This window comes from Sapajus apella, unplaced genomic scaffold, assembly GCF_009761245.1.
Source record: "Sapajus apella isolate SASKATOON/1434 unplaced genomic scaffold, GSC_monkey_1.0 scaffold6, whole genome shotgun sequence".
Taxonomy (NCBI): Eukaryota; Metazoa; Chordata; class Mammalia; order Primates; family Cebidae; genus Sapajus; species Sapajus apella.
In genome coordinates, this window is record NW_022436946.1 from 61,709,667 (window position 1) to 61,736,840 (window position 27,174).

The 27,174-nt window shown below is 40.7% G+C and overlaps 1 protein-coding gene across 1 annotated transcript in view; it reads right to left on the reverse strand.

Moving 5' to 3' along the window:
• Nucleotides 1-404: 404 nt before the first annotated feature.
• The window catches only part of HTR1E (5-hydroxytryptamine receptor 1E), a 98,519-nt gene continuing 71,749 nt past the window's right edge, over nucleotides 405-27,174 (reverse strand). Inside the window, exon 2 of the mRNA XM_032275315.1 lies at nucleotides 405-2,402. Within this exon, the coding sequence (XP_032131206.1) occupies nucleotides 1,122-2,219 (1,098 nt within the window). The 5' untranslated portion in view covers nucleotides 2,220-2,402 and the 3' untranslated portion in view covers nucleotides 405-1,121. The remainder of the gene's footprint in view (nucleotides 2,403-27,174) is intronic.

A 27,174-nucleotide genomic window follows, 5' to 3' on the forward strand; every position in this document is an offset into this window, starting at 1 on the left:
AAGTAGCTGTGTTTTCAGGCACGTGCCACCATGCCTGGCTAATTTTTGCATTTTTACTAGAGATGGAGTTTCACTATGTTGACCAAGTGGTCTTGAACTCCTGACCTTAGGTGGTCCATCTACCTCAGCCTCCCAAAGTGTTGGGATTATAGGTGTGAGCCACCACGACTGGCCACAACTGGTAATGAGTAACATTCTCCAACAAAGTTCTTCAGATAATATATTATCTCATTTGATCACTGCACCTCATTATGCTTCTTAAAAAGTTTTCCAAATTTGATATATACTCCCACCTTAGTCCTGCTGCAGTGAAAGTGTATATGGGAAGCTTAGCTGGTATACATTTTAGAATTGGAGGAGGCCCAACGTGTCTATCAGGTAATATTGCAGCACACTGACCAAAGTAGATTGAGATGATTTCTTATTTGTTTATGTTTCATATTCATCGTAAAAGACTTAGAAAAGTGCCAGTGCATTTATTCCAGGTATTTTCATTTTAGAAAATGAGGAAGTTTATTTAATCATGAACTAAAAAGGACAAGCCAGCTGTGGTATTTTTACCTGAAAGGAATAGGCTATGTAGTCACAGTGCTACAGTAAAGGACTTTAGCTCAGGTCTGCAAGCAGCAGATGACAGCACATCACTTTCTTTTTATTCTTTATGTAGTCATGCAATTCCCACTGGAATATCTATGCAGATAGAGCCATAATCTCAGATTTAATGCCATATAGGGCATTATCAGGTATTTAATTTATAAGCAATAAGAAATTCTGCAAATAAAGATATTTTTTGGCATTCTTTAATTGCAGGGTAACTGAAATGGCTAAAAAAAATCCATAAAAAGTATTTACTATTTCACCTTACTATTATTTCTACAAAATTTCTGTTTTTGTATCATGTTTATTTGAAATTATGTACCACAGATAAGACCAGAGGTAGAAAACAGCACACCAAATAACAAGCCTCAAACAAAACAGAACAAAACAAACAAGAAAACAAGACCACACATACTTACAAACTCTCCTGAACCAAGTATGTTCAAGAATTAATAAGTTGCACCCCTTACCCCCGTCCACTCACGAGGCTCTCGCAAAAGTTGTGCCTTTTAGCTTTTGACAGTCTAAGTATGCTCTCGGCATTTAATGAGCTTTTTAAAAGCCAGCTTAAAGTCTTCATTAAAACTTGTGTAGAGCAGAGGGTTGATCAGAGAATTAACATAACCAAGCCACGTCAGAAAGTCGGCCACTTCTGAGGACACGGTGTAGATGCTCAGACCCACAATCAACTCTTTGATGAAAAATGGCAGCCAGGACAAAATAAATGCACCCAGAATCAGCCCCAGGATGCGTGCTGCCTTCCGTTCCCTGGTGCTAGAGATCTGCTGGCGTTCTCCCGGGTGATCCAGATCACTGTCGAAGGGTGGGATCCTGATAGAGGCATGGAACTTTTCAAACTCTATGGTAGGGTCTGAGGTGGAGAAGTCAGATACACAGAAAGTCTGTGTAAGTTTACAACTTGCAAAAGAATTCTGGCTATCTGTGCTTCTGTTGCTTAAGTGCCGACTTGATCCCCTTTTCTGGTAAAGGCTCTTGGCCGCATGGTAAATCCGGTAATAGAGAATCAGTATCAAAGTCAAGGGGATATAAAACGCACCCAGCGTGGAGTAAATGGTGTAGATGACATGGTCGTGCTGGATGGTGCACTGACTAGGGGGAGGGCTGAGGCGGCGGTGGCTCCTCCAGAACAGAGGGGGCATGGAGATGAAAATGGAGATAGTCCAGACGGTGAGGATCATCAGTGCGGCCCTTTTGGCCGTCCTCTTCCTGGCATATTCAATAGCATTGGTGATGGCCCAGTACCTGTCCAGGGCAATGACACAGAGGTGGAGGATGGAGCAGGTGCAGCAGGTCATGTCCACACTCAGCCACACCTCGCAGAGGAAGTATCCAAGCTTCCAGTGGTCCATGACAATGTACATGATGCTCAGGGGCATGACGAGCACTGCCACCAGGAGGTCCGTCACGGCCAAAGAACAGATTAGGTAGTTTGCAGGCTGGTGGAGCTTCTTGGTGGTGCAGATGGCCATGATCACAGCCAAGTTCAGCAACGTAGTAAGGGTGGTGATGACCACCAGAGTCATGCAAATGAGCATCTTCTCAGTGATGGTCTTGGGTCTTACAGCCATGCTGGCTTCTGTGGTACAGTTTGTGATGTTCATGTTTCCCCTGTTTCAGTCTACACTGTGGAGAAGCTGTTAGTTATTTCCCTTCGCTGGAAACTACGTAGCCTTGAAGTTTCTCACTTGTAAGGTGGCTGTAATTTGTTCAGCTATGTGGTCTCTTGTGTTCCATTTTCTGTTGGTAAAATGAAGGGCCACAGCATTTCTCCTGAGTGAAGTTTCCTGGAAAATATTATGCTACTGGTTAATGAATGAGGAAGCCACACTTTTCCTGGAAAATATAAAAATGGTTTGATATTTATAAATTCGTTATAAATTTTAATTTTCTCATTACTGTGCAACTTTAGTTCGTCTTTACTTTTACTTTGTTCCTCAAAGGATACTTTTTTTTTTTTTTTTTTTTTTTTGAGATGGAATCTTGCTCTGTTGCCAGGCTGGAGTGCAGTGGCTTAATCTTGGCTCACTGCAACCTCCGCCTCCTGGGTTCAAGCGATTCTTCCACCTCAGCCTCCCGAGTAGCTATGACCACAGGCACGTGCCACCACACCAGCTAATTTTTGTATTTTTAGTAGAGACGGGGTTTCACCATGTTGGCCAGAATGGTCTTGAGCTCTTGACCTCGTGATCCGCCCGCCTCGGCCTCCCAAAGTGCTGGGATTATAGGCATGAGCCATCACGCCCGGCCAAAGGATACTTTTTTGACTTGAGGGAAGTTTTCAAGCCATTTTAATTTTTAAAATTATACTTTAAGTTCTGGGATATATGTGCAGAACATGCAGGTTTGTTACATATGTATACATGTGCCATGGTGGTTTGCTGCACCCATCAACCTGTCATCTACATTAGGTATATCTCCTAATGCTATCCCTCTCCCACCTGCCAACAGGCCCCAGTGTGTGATGTTCCCCTCCCTGTGTCCATGTGTTCTCATTGTTCAACTCCCACTTAGGAGTGAGAACATGCGGTGTTTGGTTTTCTGTTCCTGTGTCAGTTTGCTGAGAATGATGGTTTCCAGCTTCATCCATGTCCCTTCGAAGGACATGAACTCATCCCTTTTTATGGCTGCATAGTATTCCATGGTGTATATGTGCCACATTTTCTTTATCCAGTCTATCATTGATGGGCATTTGGGTTGGTTCCAGGTCTTTGCTATTGTGAATAGTGCTGCTATAAACATACATGTGCATGTATCTTTATAGTAGAATGATTTATAATCCTTTGGGTATATACCCAGTAATGGGATTGCTGGTTCAGATGATATTTCTGGTTCTAGATCCTTGAGGAATCACCACACTGTCTTCCACAATAGTTAAACTAATTTACACTCCCACCAACAGTGTAAAAGCATTCCTATTTCTCCACATCCTCTCCAGCATCTGTTGTTTCCTGACGTTTTAATAATTACCATTCTAACTGGCCTGAAATGGTATCTCATTGTGGTTTTGATTTGCATTTCTCTAATGACAGTAATGATGAGCTTTTTTTCATGTTTGTTGGCTGCATAAATGTATTTTTTTTGAGAAGTGTCTGTTCATATCCTTCACCGACTTTTTGATGGGGTTGCGTGTTTTTTTTTCTAAATTTGTTCAAACCACTTTTGACAAAAACACTGCAAAATTTCAAATTTGCTTTGCTGCCCCAATTTCTTATTTATATTTATTTTTTATACATGTTTATATATAAAAAGCTTGGTTTTACATTTGAGAACATATATTCATATGTAACATTAAAAATTCTGGGACCATTATATTAAAGAAAAAATCATATTGTTTATAATAAGCAGCTTTCAAATCAGATTTTAAACTTTCACAGTAAATAGGCCAGGTGTGGTGGCTCACACCTGGAATACCAGCACTTTGTGAGTTCAAGGTGGGCAGATCACACGAGGTCAGGAGTTTGAGACCAGCCTGACTAATATGGTGAAACTCCATCTTTACCAAAAGTACAAAAATTACACAGGCTTGGTGGTGCCTGTAGTCCCAGCTGTTCAGGAGATTGAGGCATGAGAATTACTTGAACTCAGGAGATGGAGGTTGCAGTGAGCCAACATCATGCCATGCCCTCCAGCCTGGGTGACAGAGTGAGACTCTGTCTCAAAAAACAAAAACAAAAACAAAAACAAAACTTTCACAGTAAATTTTAAACCCCAAAGGTGTATAGTGTAACAATGGGATTGTACAACTTTGTCTAATTATTTCTGATATTTTATGCATTCTATTGTGTATTTCTTTGGAAAAAAGCATATAACATTATGTTGATATTTGTGGAAAATTGTTCTCTTTGTAATACAATAAATCAACTGTGAAACAGCATAGCCACCAAGCTCAAAGATGTCTATATTAAAAAAAAAAGTATTTTGTTTCAGTTAACATTTGTGGCTGGCCTCCCTCCCCTCTCCTCCCCCTCCTTCTTTCCTCCTCCTCTGCCATTTTCCTCCTCCTCTTTCACCTTTTTCTTCTTCTTCTTCCTCCTTTCTCCTCTTCCTCCTCTTCTCTTTCTCCTCTTCTTCCTCCTCCTCCTCCTCTTCCTCTTCCTCTTCCTATCTCCTTCTCCTCTCTCTCATCTCCTTCTGTTCTGCTCTTTTCTTTCTCTCTCTCTCTCTCTCCCCCCCCCTCACCCCACCCCCACCATAGTTGTGATTAAGCTGGTCAGTCAATGAGCTAGTACCATTTTTACAGAAATATAAAGTCAAATATAAATGTTATTTATGAAAACACAACAATTAGTACATGGAAATACATGGAAATATTCACAGTTCATGGCTGCTGGATAGAGGCTGATCAAATCATCTGATTTGACTCCATGGGATTGGTCTCAGAAGACTTCAAAGAAATTTTAGCTGTTTTAAGAAGGGATATAGTTTGATGCCCATAAGGCTTAACAGACACAGTAATTTCAGCAAAGGATGGGGGCAGGAGCAGGTGAAGCACATGTGGAAGAGGGTGTGGATGTTGGAGGGAGTCTTTGCGTGGTTTGAAGATAGGTGGCAGGAATAAAAATCTGCAGCCTGTGGATGAGATCTAGCCCAGTTTTAATTTGCTCATAGAGCAAAAACCAAGAAGAGGGAGAGATAGGCACCATTCAGCCTTCAGATATAGAAAGTGAAAGAAAATAAAGAGTTCACTAAAGACCACAAATGTGTCAATTGTTTTTGAGACAGTTTGTATCTTTCTGTCATTAAATGATATTCTTTTGGCCTCTCTGTTTCTTTATGCACTCACAGCATTTCTGTGACTGTACCTACTATTCAATGACTCTTGTGTTTCTCTAGTTCTTCCATGGGGCTGGTTCTATGAACAACCCCTTCTGTTTTGTAGTCTGAATATTTTCTTCTCTACTGGGACCTTTCCTTCCTTTTTACAGACAGTTTAAACTTGCATTTGTGTCTGAGATAGGCTGTAAAATGGAAGGATTGTGGGATTTGGAATTAGACAGACCTGGGTTCAGATTCCAGTGGTGCCATTTAGCAGCTGCTTGGACCAAGCCCTCCCCATTCTTCTCTGTGTTTCAGGGCCAACATTTCTTCACGTTGACCTCTTTCCCTCTAATTGAATGAAAAAAATTGGGTTTGTTTTTGTGCGTGTACTAATCCTTGATTATGTTTTTCTTGGGTTCTTGAGATTTGTTGGGTAGAGTGGTTCTCAGTAAAAAGGCTTTTCCATTCTGGTTTAAGATTGAGAGTATAGAGAATAGCATTGAAAAGGAAAAGAAAACTTCAGAAACTTCAATTTATAGTAGAGGTAATTAGGAAATGTAGTTATTTTGAAAGCATGTGGTTTAAAAACATCAGAAATAATTCAGCGTTACAGATCTTTTAAATCTGCTCTATTTATCTGGGCTCCCATAACTCCTACTTGTCATTCTTTCTGGTGACATTTTCTTCCTTAGTTTGTGACTGTTTATTTTTTATTTCCTGCAGCAGATTATACATTTCTAGTGGGTAAGATGTATGCCTGATTCACATTTTGAATTACTTCTAGTCAAATTAGCAAAAACATTACAGGTTGGGGACTACTTTTTTTTTTTTTTAGCTCTTAACATGACTTCCTGGTTTATTTTGTGCCAAGCCTTTCAGAGTGGGAGTTAAATTTTGTATCCCTGTGTTGTCAGTCGCCCCAAACTCCTGCACATACCTAGCTTGCCGTCTTCCATCCTTTTTCATTTAACAAATATATTTTGAAGTTTGTCCCATAATAAGACATATAACACATGTTTTTGAATGACTGGGTGAGATTAGGCCCAGGGAGACCTAACTGCAGAGCAATTATAGATTGAACAATTCTGAGAACTGGGCCCTGGAACTGTTTTTGAGATAGGGTCTCACTCTGTTGCCCAGGTTGGAATGCAGTGGCACAATCATGGCTCACTGAAGCCTCCACCTTCTCAGGCTCAGGTGATCAACTCAACTTAACCTCCCAATATCTGGGACTGCAGGCACATACAGCCACACCCAGTTAGTTTTTATTTATTTATTTTTTGTAGAGATGGGTTTCACCATGTTGTCCAGGCTGATGTTGAACTCCTGGGCTCAAGTGACCTGCCCTCCTTGACCTCCCAAAGTACTGGGATTATAGGTGCAAACCATTACTCTGGCCACCTTTTAAAGGTCAGGTTGCTTAGAAGGAACCAGAAAAGCAGCCAGAGAATAACAGCAATTGAGGTGGAAGAGAATGATAAGAAGTCATTTTATTCCAAGAGGAAGTGAAGAGAACTTATTAAGCTGCATAAATACTGCTGATGAGTCAAAGGTGATGGGGACTTGATCCCTGGGCTAGGCAAGAGGAGGACATCCATGGCCTTGACAAGGACAATTTGGTGAAGCAGTGAAGGTAAAAGGCTGAAGTTAGGAGTTTTCAAGAAAGAATTGGAGGAGATAAAATACACAGTAAATAAGAATGATTATTTCAAGTACTTTGCTTAAATGGGGAGTAGAGAAATAATAGCTATGGAGAAGAATGTGTAAGGAAGTTTTTTTTTTTTTTTCTTTTAAAGAAGAGATATCATCTTTTTTAGCTAGGCTACTTACAGTTTTCTTTGCTATTACGCTCAGAGTCCTTTCTATTGGGACAGAGCATATTTGGAGTGAGTGAAATGTAAACGAGGAAGAAAAAAGCAGTAATGGGGGAGGCTGATGAAAGTGGTTAGTGGGGCCTGGGGACATCAGACAAGTAGAGTTCCTTAAGCAATTTTAGGGATCATGTGGGGGCTAAAGATATCAAAGATAATAGCCATACTTGGGAAATGACTCAACCTTAATTGTCTTGGGTTTCTTTAATTCTCAAGAAAATAACACATGGTTTTCTAACCACTACCAACTCCTTAGTGGTTTTCCAACCATTATTTTAACCACTACCAACTCCATAGTATGATTTCTAAGTAGAACAGGGCTGGTTAAATAGCACCTGGGAATCTCCTAAGCCTCTTCAGCTTTTCACATAGTGTGGGAGGAGGGGCTATAACACTCAACTCAAAATACATTCTGCAGAACAAAGCCAAGTACTAATATCAACATGCCAAACTTTTATTAGTCCACCAGAATGGAACGTTAACTGCAATAATCAGAGTAAAAATGGATACATCCTATGAGGAGTTGATGGAGGACCTTTTTGGGGATTTGTAACTTTAAATTTCCACTTTATTGTGATATAAAAAATATCATGAAGTCCGAGGTCATATTTAAATGGTTTTTCATCAAAATTACGAATAGGAGAGAATTACTCTAAACCAAACTGGTTAGTGCACATGGCTCCTTATTTCCTGAGATACTCTAGAGTCTCGCTTTATACCATCCCAGTGAAGATCAGAGCACCAGGGAGATGAGGTCCTAGGAATGATAGATGTTAAGGCCAACTTTGGCATACTATTCTTCAGACGCTTTGTCCTTTGCAGCAGATGAAGAGGGACAAGAATCTTTTCCTCATCCAAGAAGAGTTTCCCAAGCACCTAAGCATTATCAAGAAAGAGGAGTTAGCTGGCACCTGCTCATCTTAAAATTCTCTTAAGAGGGTTTTATATTTTAGATCTGGTTCCTCCATTAGAAAACTGACATTCACTTCATAAGTCCTGATTTACTTTAACCTAAAAAGTGTGCCTGAGTCAGTGGTTTTGGAGAGGAAGCTTGGAGTGGTGGCTACACACATGGGCCCTGAATGCTGGCTCTGCCACTTGTAACAGCTGCAGTGTAATCCTAAGCAAGTTCTTTAACCTTAGCCTGCTTCAATTTCCTCTTCTTTAAGTCAGGAATAATGATACCTTTCTCTTTAAGATAATGTGAAGATCACACATGTTAATACATGTAGGAGCTGAGAACAATGCGCAATACATAGTAAGTGCTATGTAAGTGTTTGTGGTCATTTGTTATATGAATTTTCCCAGTGTTTTTTGCACTGGGTAATGGAGACAAATTTCATCCCACAAACTCTGATGTGTAATAAAAGCCTATTAAAAAATAAGTCAACGTAATTTCTTTCTTTCTTTTTTTTTTCTTTCCAACTTTTATTTTAGGTTTTAAGGGCACAAGTGTGGATTTGTTCCATGGATAAACTATGTGTTGCAGGGTTTGGTGTACAGATTATTTCACCACCTAGGTAATAAGCATAGTACTCAAAAGGTGGTGTTTTTCAAACCTCACCCTCCACCTACCCTCTCTCCCTATGTAGGCTGTGATGTCTATTGCTTCCTTCTTTGTGTTCATGTGTTATTCAATATTTAGCTACCAGTTGTAAGTGGGAACATATGTCAACCTAATTGTTGCCTCTAAGCTTCTCACTTCTCATGCCTCAGATTTTCTCTAACCCCAGCCACACCCCAAGTCTCTGGAGGATTATTCAGGGCCGAGGCATTGAGGTTTGGTTGGGGAGAGGGGTTTCAGGTGTTGCATGTACAGAGAAAGTCTCTGGTGAGATATTTACTGTCCCCTACTCCTACAGTTCTTTCAGATCCAGACTGCCTCCCTAACATGCTTAGGAAATGTCCTCAGGTTGGGAACCCCATGCCTAGGTGCTAAGTACCTAACCACACCATGCATTTATCACTTTTAAAAATATTATAGACTCTAGAAGGGCCTTCCAGAACTTCTGGCCCAAGTCTTGGGCCCAGGATATTTTCTGTTCCTCCATTATGGGGTTGTAGGTATATAGGCCATGGGGAAAATTTCTTCCTTTCACTTTTTTTTCTAACCCTTTCAGCCACCTACTAAAGTCTCTCTTTTCTTTCTTTGCTCATTTACAAATCTTTTATTAATATATCTTCTGTGGGCTTGGCTTTTGAGAACACAAATAGGAATTACTGTCTGATACTTCTGCTTTCTGAAATATCTGTGAGGTAAGGAAGTGTTAACCAGGCCACATGCTTGACTGAGGGAAAGGGAAAAAGTAGAATATAGCATCCAGCTAGACATGTAGCATTGCTTGTGGGCATATTTCCTCTTTCCTAGCATTCATAGAGTTATCTGAAATATGGGACAAAGTTTTGCTAAGACTTTGAATTACCAGAAAATGTTACATAACATCTCAACCATTAAAAGTATAACATGCTGGTAGGCCTGGAGCGTTCCTGATCAACTCATTTACTTTGCATGTATCACCATCATTTAGAGGATATTTTCCTGAACTGCTTTGAAGGACCCCAGGGTATACTTGCCTTTCTCTATTTAGTTCCCAGCATTTTCCCAGTCAACCTACGTAAGTCCTGACTTCAGTCCCTTTCTAGACGTTTCCAGATGCCACTTCCCTTTGATAAGTCATTCCCTCTTGCTACAACGTTTCTGTTTTGCACATGGCCTCTAAACTCAGCTAGGAAAACTGCCCTCATTTCTGTCCTTAGCCACCCTCTCTCCTTCAGCATTTCCTGACTCCACATGATGTGCTAAACTGTGATTGCTTTACCTCTTGCCTACCAAAAATTCAGAGGTCACATGGTAGTTATTGCAAATGGAGTTGAAACTGCCTAAAGTCAATGTATTAAAAGTTTAAGCATCTTAGACCAATAACTACTTTAAAGAAATGACAGAGAATCAAGAAACATGTTAAACTACCTTATGATTATGCAATCATTAGAATCCCAACTGTAAGAAAATTCATGGGTTAAATCGCCCAATTTCTTCAAAAATAAATTGCAGAGACAAGGATGAGAAGTACGGCATATAGACTAAAAGGGTCTTAAAAGACATAAATAAAAACAAGCAAACCAAAACTATCATTATCAGGACGTGTACTTGAGTGATATAACTTTCAGGGAAGCTTAAACATAAGGAAAATGGTTATTTGTAGAGGGAAGATACATGATTGTGACTGAGACATAGCTTCTGTGTTTGGCCAAGTCCTATTTCTTGATCTGGGTGGTGGTTAGCAAGGGTGATCATCTTATAATATTAAAAAAAACTATACATTTATTTTAAGAGGTTTAAAAAGATGCTTTTTTTTTTTTTTTTTTTTTGAGACAGAGTCTCACTCTGTTGCCAGGCGCCAGGCTGGAGTACAGTGGTGCAGTCTTGGCTCACTGTAACCTCCGCCTCCTATGTTCAAGCAATTCTCCTGCCTCAGCTTTCTGACTAGCTGGGACTACAGGTGCACACCACCACGCCCAGCTAATTTTTGTGTTTTTTAGTAGAGACGGGGTTTCACCATGTTGGCCAGGATGGTCTCAATCTCATGACCTCGTGATCCGCCTGCCTCGGCCTCCCAAAGTGATGGGATTACAGGCTTGAGCCACTGCGCCTGGCCAAAAGATGCTCTTAAATGTAAGTAATAATTCAGCTTGTAATTCTGTTTCATGTGTTAATTAGCAAGCTGCGTTTTACACTCTAGGATCAGTGCCTGTGAACTTAATTATGAAGGACCTCTCATTTCTAGAAAGAGTCAACACTCACCTTTCCCCACAGAGAATGGCTGCTTGTGGACATTAATGTATATGGCATGCTCAGTTCATTTTTAATTTCACCAATTTAGCTAATCTACTGGTTTTCAATAACTGTCATTTCACCATAAATATTCTTTCATCTCTTCTTTGATTGCTCTCATTTAGCCCAAATTTCTTCCAATCATTTAAAGAAGTCTTCAATACATACCAATTTCTTCTTTTTTATTTTAGGAATGGCACTTTGCCCTCACATTACTAATTTTATCTTTCTGTTTGTTAAATTTACTTCCTCAGCCTTTGGAAATACTTTTCTCTGCCTCTCCAGGGAGTAGGAAGGGTGGATACTCTGTTTCCCAGTGAGATCTTCATTAGAAGCAGTGGAAGGATGTAGAGGAGATACTGTAGTGTGGGATTCTTTATTCTCTTTTTCTTTATTTATTTAAATTGTGATTGGAACATGACATGTGATTGTTACAAGGTTATTATATTCATAATAACAAGAAAACGTTACCATTTTATAAATTCAAACAAAGTGCATAGAGTTTTAGGAGATGTTTTATATACTCTGGATATAAGTCTTTTGTTGTCACAATGTTTTGAGAACATTTCTTCCATTATGTGCTTTGCCTTTGTATTTTTAAATGTTGCTTTTTGGCAAGAAGAATAATTTAATTTTTTTTTTTGAGACAGAGTCTCACTCTTTCACCCAGGCTGGAGTGTAGTGGCATGTTCTCTGCTCACTGCAACCTCCGCCTTCCAGTCTCAAGCGATCCTCCTGCCTCAGCCTCCCAAGTAGCTGGGACCACAGATGTGTGCCACCACTTTTGGCTAATTTTTGTATTTTTTGTAGAGACGGGGTTTCACCATGTTGCCCAGGCTGGTTTTGAACTCCTAGCTCAAGTGATCCACCCACCTCGGCCTCCCACAGTATTGGGATAACAGGTGTGAGCTACCATGCCCAGCCAGAAGAGTTTAATTTTTAAAAATTTTTAATTTTTTGTTGGTACATAGTAGGTATACATATTTATGGGGTACATGAGATATTTTGATACAGGCATACAATGAGTAATCATCACATCAAGGTAACTGGGGTATTCAATAAATACCTCAGCATTTATTCTTGCTTTGTGTTATAAAAAGTCCAATTATACTCTTTCAGTTATTTAAAAATGTACAATAAATAACTGTTGACTATAGTTACCATGTTGTGATATCAAATGCAAGATCTTATTTATTCTATCTAACTATATTTTTGTGCCCATTTATCATCCCCATTCTCTCCACCCCTGCAACTATGCTTCCCAGCCTTTGGTAACCATTGTTCTAATCTCTGTCTCCATAAATTCAATTGTTTTAACTTTTAGCTCCTACAAATAAGTGAGAATGTATGAAGTTTGTCTTTCTCTGCCTGGCTTATTTTATTTAACATAATGATCTCCAGTTCCATTCATGTTGTTGAAAATGACAGGATCTCATTTTTTTTTTTTATGGTTGAACAGTACTTGATTGTACATATATGCCACATTTTCTCTTTTTTGAAATTTTATGTTTTATTGTAAGTTCCAGGGTACACGTGCAGTATGTGCAGGTTTGTTACATAGGTAAATGTGTGCCATGGTGATTTGCTGCACCTATCAATCTGTCACCTAGTTTTAAACCCCACATGTATTAGCTATTTTTTCTAATGGTCTCCCTGTCTCCACCCCACCCCCTGGCAGGTCTTAGTGTGTGTTGCTACCCTCCCTGTGTCCATGTGTTCTCATTGTTAAGCTCCCACTTATAAGTGGGAACATGTGATGCTTGGTTCTCTGTTCCTGGGTTTGTTTGCAGAGGATAATGGCTTCCAGCTCCACCTAAGTCCCTGAAAAGGACATGATCTCATTCCTTTTTATAGCTGCATAGCATTCCATGGTTATATTTACCACATTTTCTTTATCCAGTGTATCATTGATGGGCATTTGGGTTGATTTCATGTTTTTGCTATTGTGAATAGTGCTGCAGTGAACATACACATGTATCTTTATAACAGAATGATTTTTATTCTTTGGGCATATATCCAGTAAGGGGATACTGGGTCAAATGATATTTCTGGTTTCAGGTCTTTGAGGAATTGCCACACCATCTTCCACAATGGTTGAAGTAATTTACATTCCCACTACAGAGTAAAAGCATTTCTATTTCTCCATATCCTCACCAGCATCTGTTGTTTCTTGACTTTTTAATAATTGCTGTTCTGACTGGCATGAGATAGTATCTCATTGGTACCACATTTTCCTTATCTGTTCATTTGTTGATGAACACTTAGGTTGCTTCCAAATCTTAGCTATAATTGTGCTACAATAAACATGGGAGTGCAGATGTCTCTTTAATATATATTGATTTTCTCTCCTTTGAATATACACTTAGCAGAGTGATTGCTGAATCGTATAATAGTTCTATTTTTAGTCTTCTGAGAAACCTCCAAACTGTTCTCCATAGTGGTTGTACTAATTTACATTCCCGCCAACAGTGTACAAGAATTCCCTTTTCTCCAATTCTTCACCAGCATTTGTTATTGTGTATCTTTTGGGTAAATGCCATTGTAACTCGGGTAAGATGATATCTCATTGTAGTTTTGATTTGTACATTTCTGATGATCAGTGATGTTGAAAACCTTTTCATATACCTGTTTGACATTTCTATGTTTTCTTTTGAGAAATGTATATTCTGATCTTTTGCCTATTTTATTTTTATTTTTTTGTTCTTTTTTTTTTTTTAAATCTCATGCCGCAGAACCTCAGTACACATGATCGGGTTTCCTTTTGCCTATTTTAAAATCAGATTATTAGATTTTTTCCAATAGAGTTGTTTGTGCTCCTTATGTATTCCGGTTATTATTCATTTGTCAGATGAGTAGTTTGAAGATATTTTTACCCATTCTGTGAGTTGTCGCTTCACTTTGTTGATTGTTTCTTTTGCTGTGAAGAAGCTTTTTAATGCCACATGATCCCATTTTGTCCACTTTTGGTTGCCTGTGCTTTTACAGTATTTCTCAAGAAATTTTTGTACAGACCAATGTCTTGGAGAGTTTCCCAAAGACATTGTCATAGTTTCATAATATGAGGTCTTAGATTTAAGTCTTTAATCCATTTGATTTGACTTTTGTATATCGTGATACATAGGGGCCTAGTTTCATTTTTCTGCATACGGATATCCAGCTTTTCCCAGCAGCATATATTGAAGAGATTGTTCTTTCCTCAATGTATGTTCTTGGTGCCTTTGTCAAAAATGAGTTCACAGTAGACATATGCATTTATTTCTAGGTTCTCTATTTTGTTTCATTGGTCTATGTGTCTGTTTCTATGCTGGTACCATGCTGTTTTGGTTACTATAGTTCTGTAGTATAATTTGAAGTCAAGTAATGTTATTCAACCTTTTTTGTTCTTATTGCTCAGAATGGCTTTGGCTACTCTAGGTCTTTTGTGGTTCCATATAAATTTTAAGATTATTGTTTCCATTTCTGTGCAGAATGTCATTGGTATTTTGATAGGGATTGCCTTATAGCTGTAGATTGCTTTGGGTAGTATGGACATTTTAACAATATTGATTAGTCTAATCCAGAAACATGAAATATCTTTTCATTTTTTGTGTCCTCTTCAATATCTTACATCATGTTTTATAGTTTTCCTTGTAGAGATCTTTCATTTCTTTGGTTAAGTTTATTCCTAGGTATTTTATTTTATTTGTAGCTATTGTTAATGGAATTACTTTCTTAATTTCTTTTTCTGATTGTTCACTGATGGCATATAAAAATGCTACTGACTTTCATACGTTGATTTTGTATCCTGTAACTTGACTGTATTTGTTTACCAGTTCTAATAGTTTTTTTTGATGGAGTCTTTAGGTTTTTCCAAATATAAGATCAAATTATATATAAACAAGTATAATTTTACTTCTTTCTTAATTTGAGTGTCCTTTATTTATTTCTTTTGTCTGATCTATCTAGGACTTCCAGTACTATGTTGAATAACAGTGGTGAAAGTGGACATCCTTGTTGGGTTCTAGATCTTAGAGGAAAGGCTTTCAGTTTTTCCCCATTGAGCATGATACTAGCTGTGGGTCTATCATGTGGCTTTTATTGTGTTGATGTATGTACCCCTATGCCCATTTTCTTGAAGATTGCTAATCATGAAGGGATGTTGAATTTTATCAAATGCTTTTCAGCATCAACTGAAGTGACCATATGGTTTGGTTTTTGTCCTTTATTCTGTTGACATGATGTACCACATTCATTGATTTGCATATGTTCAGCCATTCTAGCATCCTAGGGATAAATCCCATTTGGTCATGATAAATAATGTTTTTAATGTGTTCTTGAATATGGCTTGCTAGTATTTTGTTGAGAATTTTTCCATTAATGTTCATTAGGGATATTGGTCTGTAGTCTTATTTTTCTGATATGTCTTTGTCTAGTTTTCATATCAGAGTAACACTGGCCTCATAGAATAAATTTGGAAGTATTTCCTCCTCCTCTATATTTTGGTATAGTTTGACTATGATTGGTATTAGTTCTTTAAATGTTTGGTAAAATTGGGCAGTGAAACCATCAGGTCCTGGATTTTTCTTTGCTGGGAGAAGTTTTTATTACAGCTTTGATCTCATTACTGGTTATTAGTCTGGTCAAGATTTTTGATTTATGTTTGGTTCAATCTTGGTAGGTTGTATGTGGCTAAGGTTTTATCAATTTCTTCTAGATTTTCCAGTTTATTGGCATATAATTGCACATGGTAGCCTCTAATGATCTTTTGAATTTCTCTGATATCAGTTGTAATGTCTCCTTTCTCATTTCTGATTTTATTTGGATCTTCTCTTTCTTTTCTTAGTCTGTCCATTTTGTTTATCTTCTCAAAAACCCAACAGTTTCTTTGTATTTTTTATTTCAATTTCATTATTTCTGCTTTGCTCTTTATTATTTCCTTTTTTTCTAAAAATTTTGAGCTTAGTTTGCTTTTGTTTTTCTAGTTCTATAAGATACATTATTAGGTTGTTTATTTGAAGTTTTTGTACTTTTTTCCTGTAAGCACTTATTGCTGTAAACTTTCTCTGTAGCCCATAGGTTTTGATATGTTGTGTTTCTATTTTCATTTTTTTCAAGAAACTTTTCGATTTTCTTATTTTCCCTCCCTCCCTTTTTCCCTCCTCCCCTCCCTCCCTTCCTCCCTCTCTCCTTCCCTCTCTCTCTCTCTCTCTCTCTCTCTTTCTTTCTTTTCTTTCATATCACTCTGTTGCCCAGGCTGGAGTGCAATGGTGCAATCTTGCCTCAGGCTCACTGCAACCTTCACCTCCTAGGTTCAAGCAATTTTCCTATCTCAGCCTTCCAAGTAGCTGGGGCTGCAAGTGCATGCCACTATGCCTGGCTAATTTTTTATTTTTAAGTAGAGATTGGGTTATGCCATGTTGGCCAGTCTAGGCTCAAACTCCTGACCTCAGGTGATCCGCCTACATTTGCCTCCTAAAGGGCTGAGATTACAGGTGTAAGCCACTGGGCCTGGCCCACAATTTCCTTCTTAACCTCTTCATTGGCCCACTGGTCATTCAGGAACATGTTGTTTAATTTCCATGTATTTGTATAGTTTTCAGAATTCCTTTTGTTCTTGGTTGGTAGTTTTATTCCATTTCAGCCAGAAAAGATATTTGGTATCATTTCAATTCTTTTGAATGTTTTAAGACTTGCTTTGTTGTCTAACATATGGTGTATCTTTGAGAATGATCCATGTGCTGAAGAGAAGAAGATGTATTCTGCAGCCATTGGAGGAAATGTGCCATCAATATCTATTAGATTCATTTGGTCCACAGTCCCGATTAAGTGTGATTTTTTTTGCTGATTTTCTGTCTGGACGATCTGTCTGTAAGGCTGGTTACCTCGCCGGCAGTTCCAACACGCCCATCTCCCTCCCAGCTTGAAAATTACATTATCAGAATATGCCCATCATCTAGCTCCGCCTTGGAAATCCCCTCTGTACTCGGCACCTAGCCTGCCTTGGAAATCCCCTCTGCACTCGGCACCTAACCCCACTCTTGGAAATCCCCTCTGCACTCAGCACTTAGCCCGCTCACCAGAAATCTCACCTACCTGCCAATAGCAGCTTACCGCGTCCACATCCTGTTTCTCCAAATCCAATTGAACACTTTCACTCCCTATAAAACCCCACTCCTGAAAGGAGTCAGGCGCGACTTACCTGGCCCCACTCTCCAGGACCACAGAACCTTGCCTGGGAGCTGAATAAATTGGCATCTAATTTTCTTGTGCTGGCCTCAGTTTCCTTGTTTTTAACTCGGCAATAAACCTACAGAGAATAAACTTTGCAAGTGGTGCCGAAACCCAGGAGGAGTTGTACGACCCCTCCTGGGGGAAACTGACTCCTTCACCCGAAGCTGGACCAGGGAAATGCTCCATCACAAGGTAAGACTTCTGTTACCCACAACCTCTCCCGCTGCCTGCCTCGTGGACTCCCTGCTCACTATTGCGGCTGCGTCAGGGACTCCTTCTCCTCTCACCGTGGGCCCGGGGCCCTGGCCTCATCTTGAGGACTTGAGCATAGAGGAGACGTCCCTACTCTCTTGTCTTCTCCCCGCAAGGGGATTCCAGGGGTCAGGAATTTGAGGGAGACATCCCCATCTTCCTGAACCCTCTCGTATTCTCATGGACTCCCTGCTCATAACCGCAGCTGCATCAGGAACTCCTCGTTTCTCGCCGTGGGCCCAGGGCCCCGGCCTCGTCTCAAGGACTTGAGTGTAGAGGAGACGTCCCTACTCTCTTGTCTTCTACCCGCAAGGGGATTCCAGGGGTCAGGAATTTGAGGGAGACATCCCCATCTTCCTGAACCCTCTCCGGTGTTCGGTAGGGCAGTCCGGGACGCCTTCTGAACATCTCCGCAGCTGCGGCCGAGGTTTAGGTATTCAGAAGCCCCGTTTGTAAACCCAAGCCCTGCCTAAGAGCAGGACCAAGTCTCTGGCTTACGGTACTAAAACGTCTGTCTCAAATTCTCAGATCAGCCCTTTTGGCATATAAGCTCTCGTTAATTAAGTAACTCTGTTTTCTTTCTTCCTCCTCTTCTTCTACTGAAGGCCTCACTCTTCTCACATTTTCTTTCTTGTTAAATCATTACATTTAACAAGAGCCTGTAAGCTCTCTCGGCCACCCCCCCCCCCCCCCCCCACCGCCGGGAAAGGAGTACTTCTGCCTGTATTGGGTATAAGACCTTCCCATATTCATTCCTAACCCATAACTACACCACAAGAGTGAACCATGGACAATCAGAAGTCCCGCCCAGACCCTAAATCGCCATTAGGATGCCTAGTTCAAAATCTACCCAAACTAGGTCTTTCCATTAAAAAGAAAAGGCTGCTTTTCCTCTCCACCGTGGCCTGGCCACAATATCCCCTTGACAGCCAGTCTAAGTGGTCTCCAGAGGGCATGCTCAACTTTAATGTCCTGACAGACCTAGACAACTTTTGCTAAAAGAACAGTAAATTGTCAGAGGTCCCCTACGTGCAGGCTTTCTGGTACCTTCACTCCCAGCCTGCCCTCTGCTCCTCTTGATCCTCCTCCCAGGTTCTGTTAGCCAAAACCCCGCCTTTGCCCTCAGCCCTGCCCGGCTCCGCACTCTCCGAAGACCGGGAAGACCTGTTCTGCCCCGGCTGCTTTACCAACCCCCCTCCTTATGTGAGGCCTCAACTCCCTCCAACCCAGTCTCCTTCTCCAGTATGTGGATGATCTGTTACTTTGTAGCCCCTCCCTCTCTCTGTCTCAACAACATACTGCCATTCTCTTTAACTTTCTTGAATCCAAGGGGTACCAGATATCTCCCTCTAAAGCAGTTATCAGTCACCTCAGTAGTCTACTTAGGCATTTGCCTCACCTCCAAAACTAAAAGCCTAACAAATGACCACCGGCAGGCACTTCTTTCATTGCAGCCCCCCGAGACTGCAGACCAGATTCTCTCCTTCTTAGGATTTGTAGGATACTTCCGTCACTGGGTACCTAACTTTGCCACTGTAGCTAAACCTCTGGATATGGCAGCTAAGGACACACCCACGGGACCCTCTCTCATCCCAAAGTTGTAAAACAAGCTTTCAGAACCCTACAAACTGCTCTGTCCATGGCACCTCCACTTCATCTGCCAGACCTTAACCATCCCTTCCACTTGTTTACTGACGAGAAACAAGGGATTACAGTTGGAGTCCTAACCCAACCCCTAGGTCCCATGTATCGTATTGTAGCATATTTATCAAAAGAACTTGATCCCACAGTCAGGAGATGGCAGCCTTGCCTGCGGGCCCTGGGGGCGGCAACAGAACTTACCAAGGAATCCCTAAAACTTACTTAGGCCAGCCTATCTCAGTGTTTTCTCCTCATCAACTGACCGACCTTCTCTCTCACAAATCTCTCACTCACCTAGGACCCTGTTGCCTACAGGAATTTAATCTACTCTTTATTGAAAATCCATCAGTTAGCCTTCATTCCACTTCTCCACTCAATCCAGCTACTTTGTTTTCCCTTCCATTCCATTCCTCCTCCCCAGCCCATTCCTGCCCTGAACTAATGGATACATTTGCTAAACCTCGGCAGGGCCTGTCTGACCTTCCCTTATCTAACCCAGACTTTACCTTTTACTTAGATGGGAGTTCAATAGTGACACCCGAGGGGCGGTGAAAAGTCGCCTATGTAGTAGTTACAGACTCAGCCACCCTCGAGGCACACCGCCTCCCTGATGGGACCACATCACAAAAGACAGAGCTCATTGCCTTAATCCGAGCTCTCACGTTAGCACAGGGAAAGCGAGCAAATATCTGTACTGATTCAAAGTATGTTTATTACCCACTGCCACGCTGCCCTCTGGAGAGAGTGGGGATTCCTTACTACGAAAGGGTCCCCCATAATTAATGCTACCCAAATCTCTACTCTCCTGCAGGCCCTATCATTGCTCAAAGAAGTTGCTGTCATCCACTGCCGAGGGCATCAGGCCCAGCAAGATGCTGTTTCCTGGGGCAATGCAAGGGCAGATGTGGCAGCAAAATCCTTAACCAGTACCAGGCTAGCCCCCACTCCAGTCCTGTTTCTCTCCACGGCCATGCTGCCAATTTACTTCCATCAGAGAAACAGGCCCTCATAGTAAAAGGGGGAGCCGAGTCTGATCAGGGTTGAGTCTTCCTGAACAACAAAATTGCCCTTCCCCGGGAACAGGCCCAAAAAATCATTGCTGAAATACACCAATCCTTACATATAGGGCCTAAAGAGTTGCACCGTTTCGTGCAGCCCCTCCTTTTCTTGCCAGGTCTGCGACAGATGATTAAGCAAGTACACAAGGCACGCGTTACCTGCTCTAAGTTCTCGCCTCAGGGAAGCTTAAGGCCACAGTTTCCTACCCACCAAATGCGTGGCCATCTGCCAGCCCAAGACTGGCAAATTGATTTTACCCATATGCCCATGCACAAAAAACTCCGCTACCTCTTAATCTTTGTAGATACATTTTCTGGATGGATTGAAGCCTTTCCCACCTCCAGGGAAACCGCAGGCACGGTGGCCTCCCTCTTAATCCAGGAGATTATCCCTCGTTTCGGCTTACCTGGAAACATTCAGTCAGACAACAGTCCAGCATTTACAGCCCAGGTGGTCGGGACCCCATATCATTATCCTAACTACCCTAACTGCCGCCAGACTTTTAGGCCACACCCCTTGGTACCATGTGTCACGCCTCAAACTGGCTCCCAAGAATAACCAGTGGAGGTCCAAACCCTTGGGCCCCACTCATCTCCGCCTCACCCGTAACCCCTACCCATCAACTCCTAACCCTTCAAATTCTCCACCTAACAATCCTTCTGGTATCCCCTCTTAAAGCTAACCCTTACTATGTCTGGCAGTTCAACCTTCAGGAGTCCTGGACAGTAGGCCAAACCACTAAAACCCAATACCTTGCCCAAGCAGATTGCCAGCCTGCAGGCTGCCAATCAGCCATAAAATTTGAATTCTCTAAATCCAAGTCCAATACTATCAAAAACTCCTGGAATAACTTTGGCCTCTGCTTTCTTTATGACCAAACCAAAAACTTCTGTCATTCGAGGAGTGATGCCTATGGCGGATGCCCATACGCTTCTTGTGTTATACACAGAGCCTTCAGAACAGGCACCTCCCCAGCAAGTAAAATGCTTTTCCTCAACTGAGGTAAAGTGTCCCTTATTGTCCATGATCCCTGGGATGCCCGCTGGAAAGAGGGTACTGCAGGTAAAATATACACCAGGTTTACAAACCCCAGTGGTACCTGGCTAATATTCCGGTCCTATACACGGATTGTACCCGTGGAAGTAGAACAACTCAATTCATTAAGAAATTCCATCTTACAAAATAAGGCTACTTTAACTAACCAACTTAAGCCCTCAATTCAACCCAGGACCTCAAACTACGCTCCCCAGCCTTTCTCCTGGCTCACTCTAGTACAGCAAAGGGCTTACATATTAAATTTAACCGGGGCCACAGATTTCACCAAATGCTTTTTATGTGCCTTTCTTAACAAACCCTCCTTAACCGCAGTTCCCTCCAAACTGGGTTCAACCTGTCACAATCTCCCATGGGGCCTGACACCACCTTGACGGGTGTCCCCTTGTTCAATGTACATTCTCAAAGTCTCTCTCTCTCTGCTATGGGTCAGCCAGCAGCCCTAGCCTCAGGTGCAACACCACAGCAGAAGTAAAATCCTCCTTTTACGTGCCTCCAGGAGGATACTTTTGGTGTAATGGAACCCTAACCAAAGTTATTAATGCATCCCTCCCTTTCCCTTGTGTGCCTGTCACACTAGTCCCGCAAGCTGAGTTCCTATCCCTCATCACACTGTCCCCTAATCACCGAAGCAAACGAGCAGTCTTCCTCCCAATAGTAGTTGGCCTCTCTTTAGCATCCTCTCTAGTAGCAGCTGGAATAGTGAGTGGTGCCATGGGCTACAGCATCACTTCAGCTGCCCAACTAGAAGACAAGCTCCGTGTGGCTATTGAAGCATCAGCATCCTCTCTAGCCTCCCTCCAGCGACAAATCACGTCACTGGCTCAGGTAACTCTCCAAAACCGACAGGCCCTAGACTTACTAATGGCAGAAAAGGAGGTACCTCTCTGTTTCTCCAGGAGCAGTGCTGCATTACATCAATGAAACAGGCCTTGAGGAAGAAAATGTCAACACTATCACCTCCAAGAGAACCTCCGCAAGAAGCAGAGTGCACCAGCCTTGTCTCTCAACTGGTGGCAATCCCCCATGCTTACCTGGCTGACTCCCATTATTATCCCCGTTATTATTGTGTGCCTTCTACTAATACTAGCCCCTTTTTTTCTCAAGTTTTTACAGGCCCACATAAGAGAAATTTCCAGGGTCGCCGTTAACCAGATGATGCTTCACCCCTATATCCGTCTCCCAATTGAGGCACCAACCAACTGACACCTTACCCCCACTTCTCCCCTATTCAGCAGGAAGTAGCCAGAAAGAAGCGGCATCCTATATATCATCAAAAAGTTCAGAATGTAAGGCTGGTTGCCTCGCCGGGAGTTCGAACACGCCCATCTACCTCCCCGCTTGAAAATTACATTATCAGAATATGCCCATCATCTAGCTCTGCCTTGGAAATCCCCTCTGCACTTGGCACCTAGCCTGCCTTGGAAATCCCCTCTGCACTTGGCACCTAACCCCACCCTTGGAAATACCCTCTGCACTCGGCACCTAACCCCACCCTTGGAAATCACCTCTGCACTCAGCACTTAGTCCGCTCACCAGAAATCTCACCTACCTACCAATAGCAGCTCACCCCGTCCACATCCTGTTTCTTCAAATCCAATTGAATGCCTTCACTCCCTATAAAACCCCACTCCTGAGAGGAGTCAGGTGTGACTTCCCTGGCCCCTCTTCCCGGGACCGCAGAATCTTGCCTGCGAGCTGAATAAATTGGCATCTAATTTTCTTGTGCTGGCCTCAGTTTCCTCATTTTTAACTCAGCAATAAACCTACAGAGAATAAACTTTACACTGTCCAATTCTGAAAGTGAGGTGTTGAGGTCTGCAGCTATTACTGTATTGTGGTCTATCTTTCCCCTTTGCTCTAATAATATTTGTTTTCCATACCTGAGTCCTCCAGTGTTTGGTGCATATGTATTTACAATTGTTATATCCTCTTGCTGAATTGACCCCTTCAATCATTATATAATGACTTTGTCTCTTCTTATAGTTTCTATCTTGAAATTTATTTTGTCTGATATAAGTATAGTGACTCCTCATATTTTTTTGGTTTTCATTTGCATTGAATATCTTTTTCCATCCCTTTATGGTCAGTGAGTGTGTGTCTTTATAGGTGAAATTGAAACTGACCCAATAGTCTCATAGATCGTTCTTTTTTGATAAACATAGAAATTGATCTTTCTGGTCTTAAAGCTTGAAACTTGTATTTGTTTTTATCTGAGCTCCTTCCTCAGGAAATGACCTTCAGGCCTCTCACAAAAAGTATTAAAGAACTGAAACTCACCAGATCACTACATCCAGACAATGAGATGCCAGATGCCTCATTTGTCATGATTGCTTCCTTGCCCCTCTCTAGTTCCTGCTTTCTTACACATTGTTACATTTCTTCCCTGTTATTTAAATCCCTAGTTATAGTCAGTCAGAGAGATGGATTTGAGACTGTTTCCATCTCGTTAGCTGCAGCACCCAATTAAAATCTTCCTTGGCAATACTGGTAGTGTCAGTGATTGGCCTTCTGTGTGGCAAGAAGCAGAACCTAGACAGAAGCCTTTGTGTTTCAGTAACAGAGTGTATTTCTTGTAGGCACCAGATTGTTGGGTCTTGTTTTTAAAACCATTCACCTACTCTATGCCTTTTGAGTAGATAGCTTAGTCCATTTACATTTAGTGTTATTATTCATAAGTAAGGACTTAACTCTTGCCATTTTTTGATTTGTTTCTGGTTGTTTTCTGGTCTTCTCCTTCTTCCTTTTCTTTCTGTCTTCCTTTTGGTGAATATGATTTCCTTTAGTGGTATGTTTTAATTTTATGCTTTTTCTTTTTTGTGTCTTCGTTATATATTCTTTGATTTGTGGTTACCATGAGGCTGGTGAATAATCCCTATTTTAAACCGATGACAACTTAGTATTGACTAATTTCATAAGGAAACAATAAACTAACAAGCAAAGAGAAAAATAATAAAAATGCTACACCTTAACTTTATCCCCCCACTCTTAAACTTTTCATTGTTTCTATTTATAGTTTATTATACTGTCTTCAAAAGTTGTTATAGTTATTTTTTATAGATTTATCTCTTAATCTTCTCTAGATACAAATAGTTTACACACCACAATTATAGTGTTATAATATTGTGTTTACTTACTATTTTCAGTGAGTTTTTTACATTCAGATGATTTATTATTGCTCATTAATGTCCCTTTCAGATTGAACAACTTCCTTTGAATTTCTTGTAGGACGGGTCTGGTGTTAATGAAATCCCTCAGCTATTGTTTGTCTGAGAAAGTCTTTATTTCTTTTTCATGTTTGAAGTATATTTTTGCTGGATATACTATTTTAGGATAAAAGATATTTTCCTTCAGCACTTTACATATGTCATGCCACTCTCTCCTGGCCTGTAAAGTTCCCACTGAAAAGTCTGCTGCTGGACATATTGGAGCTCCATCATCTGTTGTTTCTTTTCTCTTCCTGCTTTCAGAATCCTTTAACAAATTTCTATCCTTTGGGAGTTTGATTATTAAATGTTTTGAGGTGGTCTCATTTGGATAAAATCTTTTTGGTGTTTAATCATCTTCTTGTACTTGCATACTGATATCTTTCTCTAGGTTTTGGAAGTTCATTTTAAATAATTTTATACTATGATTGTTATATCCTTTTGCTGAATTGACCCCTTTTTCAGCAATCAGTGACATGGGAATAAATAGAGGTCAAGATCCCATAGCTGACAAACCCAAGTTGGAGATGTGGAATTTTTAGGAGTCAGGAAAAAAGCCAGTTACATCACTCCAGTTCCTGGGGGTGTTGTTCCCATGACAGTGGGAATGCTAATGAAAAATACCATTATTGCTGCAAAAAAAATCCTGAGGCTTGATGAGCGGGAAGTGCTGAAGTCTAAAGAGCTTCAAGTAGCCACAAATTAGCTGTTACGTCTTCCATGTAATGAACAGCACCCCAACCCAGCTCAAGAAGCAAGGTAGGCCAGTAGAAATGATATATTTTTAGAATTTATTGTATTGAAATTGTTTAAAATGATGCTTTGTATTTATTGAAAGCTTAATGGGCAGGTGTTCGTGTACATGGCAGCACCTTACCAGGGAGCATTCCAGTATTATGCAGGGCCATGTAATTTAGTCAAAAGCAGCTATTAACCTAATGATTAACATGGGAGATGTTGTCACGTTGAGAATGGATGCTGAATTTTCTCAAGCTACCTTGGGTAAAAAATTGCCTTTTCTAGGATTGCTGTTCCCAAGTGCTATTCCAATAAGAATTGATACTCATTTTAGGTCCCAAACCTTTTGTGCCTGTAGTCCCAGCTACTTAGGAGGCTGAGGCACAAGAATCATTTGAACCCAGGAGGTAGAGGTTGTAGTGAGCTGAGATTGCACCACTGCACTCGAGCCTGGGTGGCAGGCTAAGTGAGACTATCTCAAAATAAACAAACAAATAAATGAAAACAAAAACAAAAAGCCAAAAAGCCCCAAAAAGCAAAATCCCCAAAATATTCCTTTCATATTCTTTTAGCTTATAATATCTATAATAATATTCCTTCTTTCATTATTAATCTTGGTAATTTTAGTTTTTTCCTCTTTTTTCTTGATTAGTCTAAGTAAGACTTTTTCAATTTTATTGATGTTTTTAAGGAACCAGGTTTTGAATGACTTAATTTCCTCTATTATCTATTATTATATTCCTTTCAGTTTTTACAATTATTATATCCTTCCTTTACTTACTTTGGTTTAATTCACCATCATTTTTCTGGTCAGTTAATGTAAGTGCTAAAATAATTAGTTCAAAACATTTTGTCAGTAATGCTTTAAGCATTATTTTAGCTATATCCTACAAATTTCAATATGTTGTATTTTCATTGTTAGAAATATTTTCTAATTTCTTCAAAATTTCTTTTTTTAAAAAAATATATTTTATTGCACTTTAGGTTCTGAGGTACATGTACAGAACATGCAGGATTGTTGTAGAGGTACACACATGGCTATGTAGTTTGCTGCCTCTATCCCTGTCACCTGTATCTGGCATTTCTCCCAATGTTATCTCTCCCCAACTCCCTACACCCCACTCTCCCTCCCCGAATTCCCCTCGAACAGACCCCAGTGTGCCATGCTCCCCTCCCTGTGTCCATATGTTCTCATTGTTCAACACCCAGCTATGAGTGAGACCATGCGGCATTTGATTTTCTGTTCTTGTGTCAGTTTGCTGAGAATGATGGTTTCTAGATTCATCCATGTCCCTACAAAGGACACGAACTCATAGTTTTTTATGGGTGCATAGTATTCCATGGTGTATATGTGCCACATTTCCTTGTCCAGTCCATCATTGATGGGCATTTGGGTTGGTTCCAGGTGTTTGCTATTGTAAATAGTGCCTCAATGAACATATGTGTGCATGTGTCTTTATAATAGAACAATTTATAATCCTTTGGATATATAATGGGATTGCTGGGTCAAATGGAATTTCTATTTCTAGGTCCTGGAGGAATCGCCACACTGTCTTCCATGATGGTTGAACTAATTTGCACTCCCACCAACAGTGTAAAAGTGTTCCTATTTCTCCACAACCTCTCCAGCATCTGTTGTCTCCAGATTTTTTAATGATCGCCATTCTAACTGGTGTGAGGTAAGATCTCAATGTGGTTTTGATTTGCATTTCTCTAATGACCAGTGAGGATGAGCGTTTTTTCATGTTTGTTGCACTCATATATATCTTCTTTTGAGAAGTGTTCATATCCTCCTCCCACTTTTGAATGGGTTTGTTTGTTTTTTTCTTGTAAACCTGTTTTAGCTCTTTGTAGATTCTGGATATTAGCCCTTTGTCAGATGGGTAGATTGCAAAATTTTTTTCCCATTCTGTTGGTTGTTGGTTCACTCTAATGA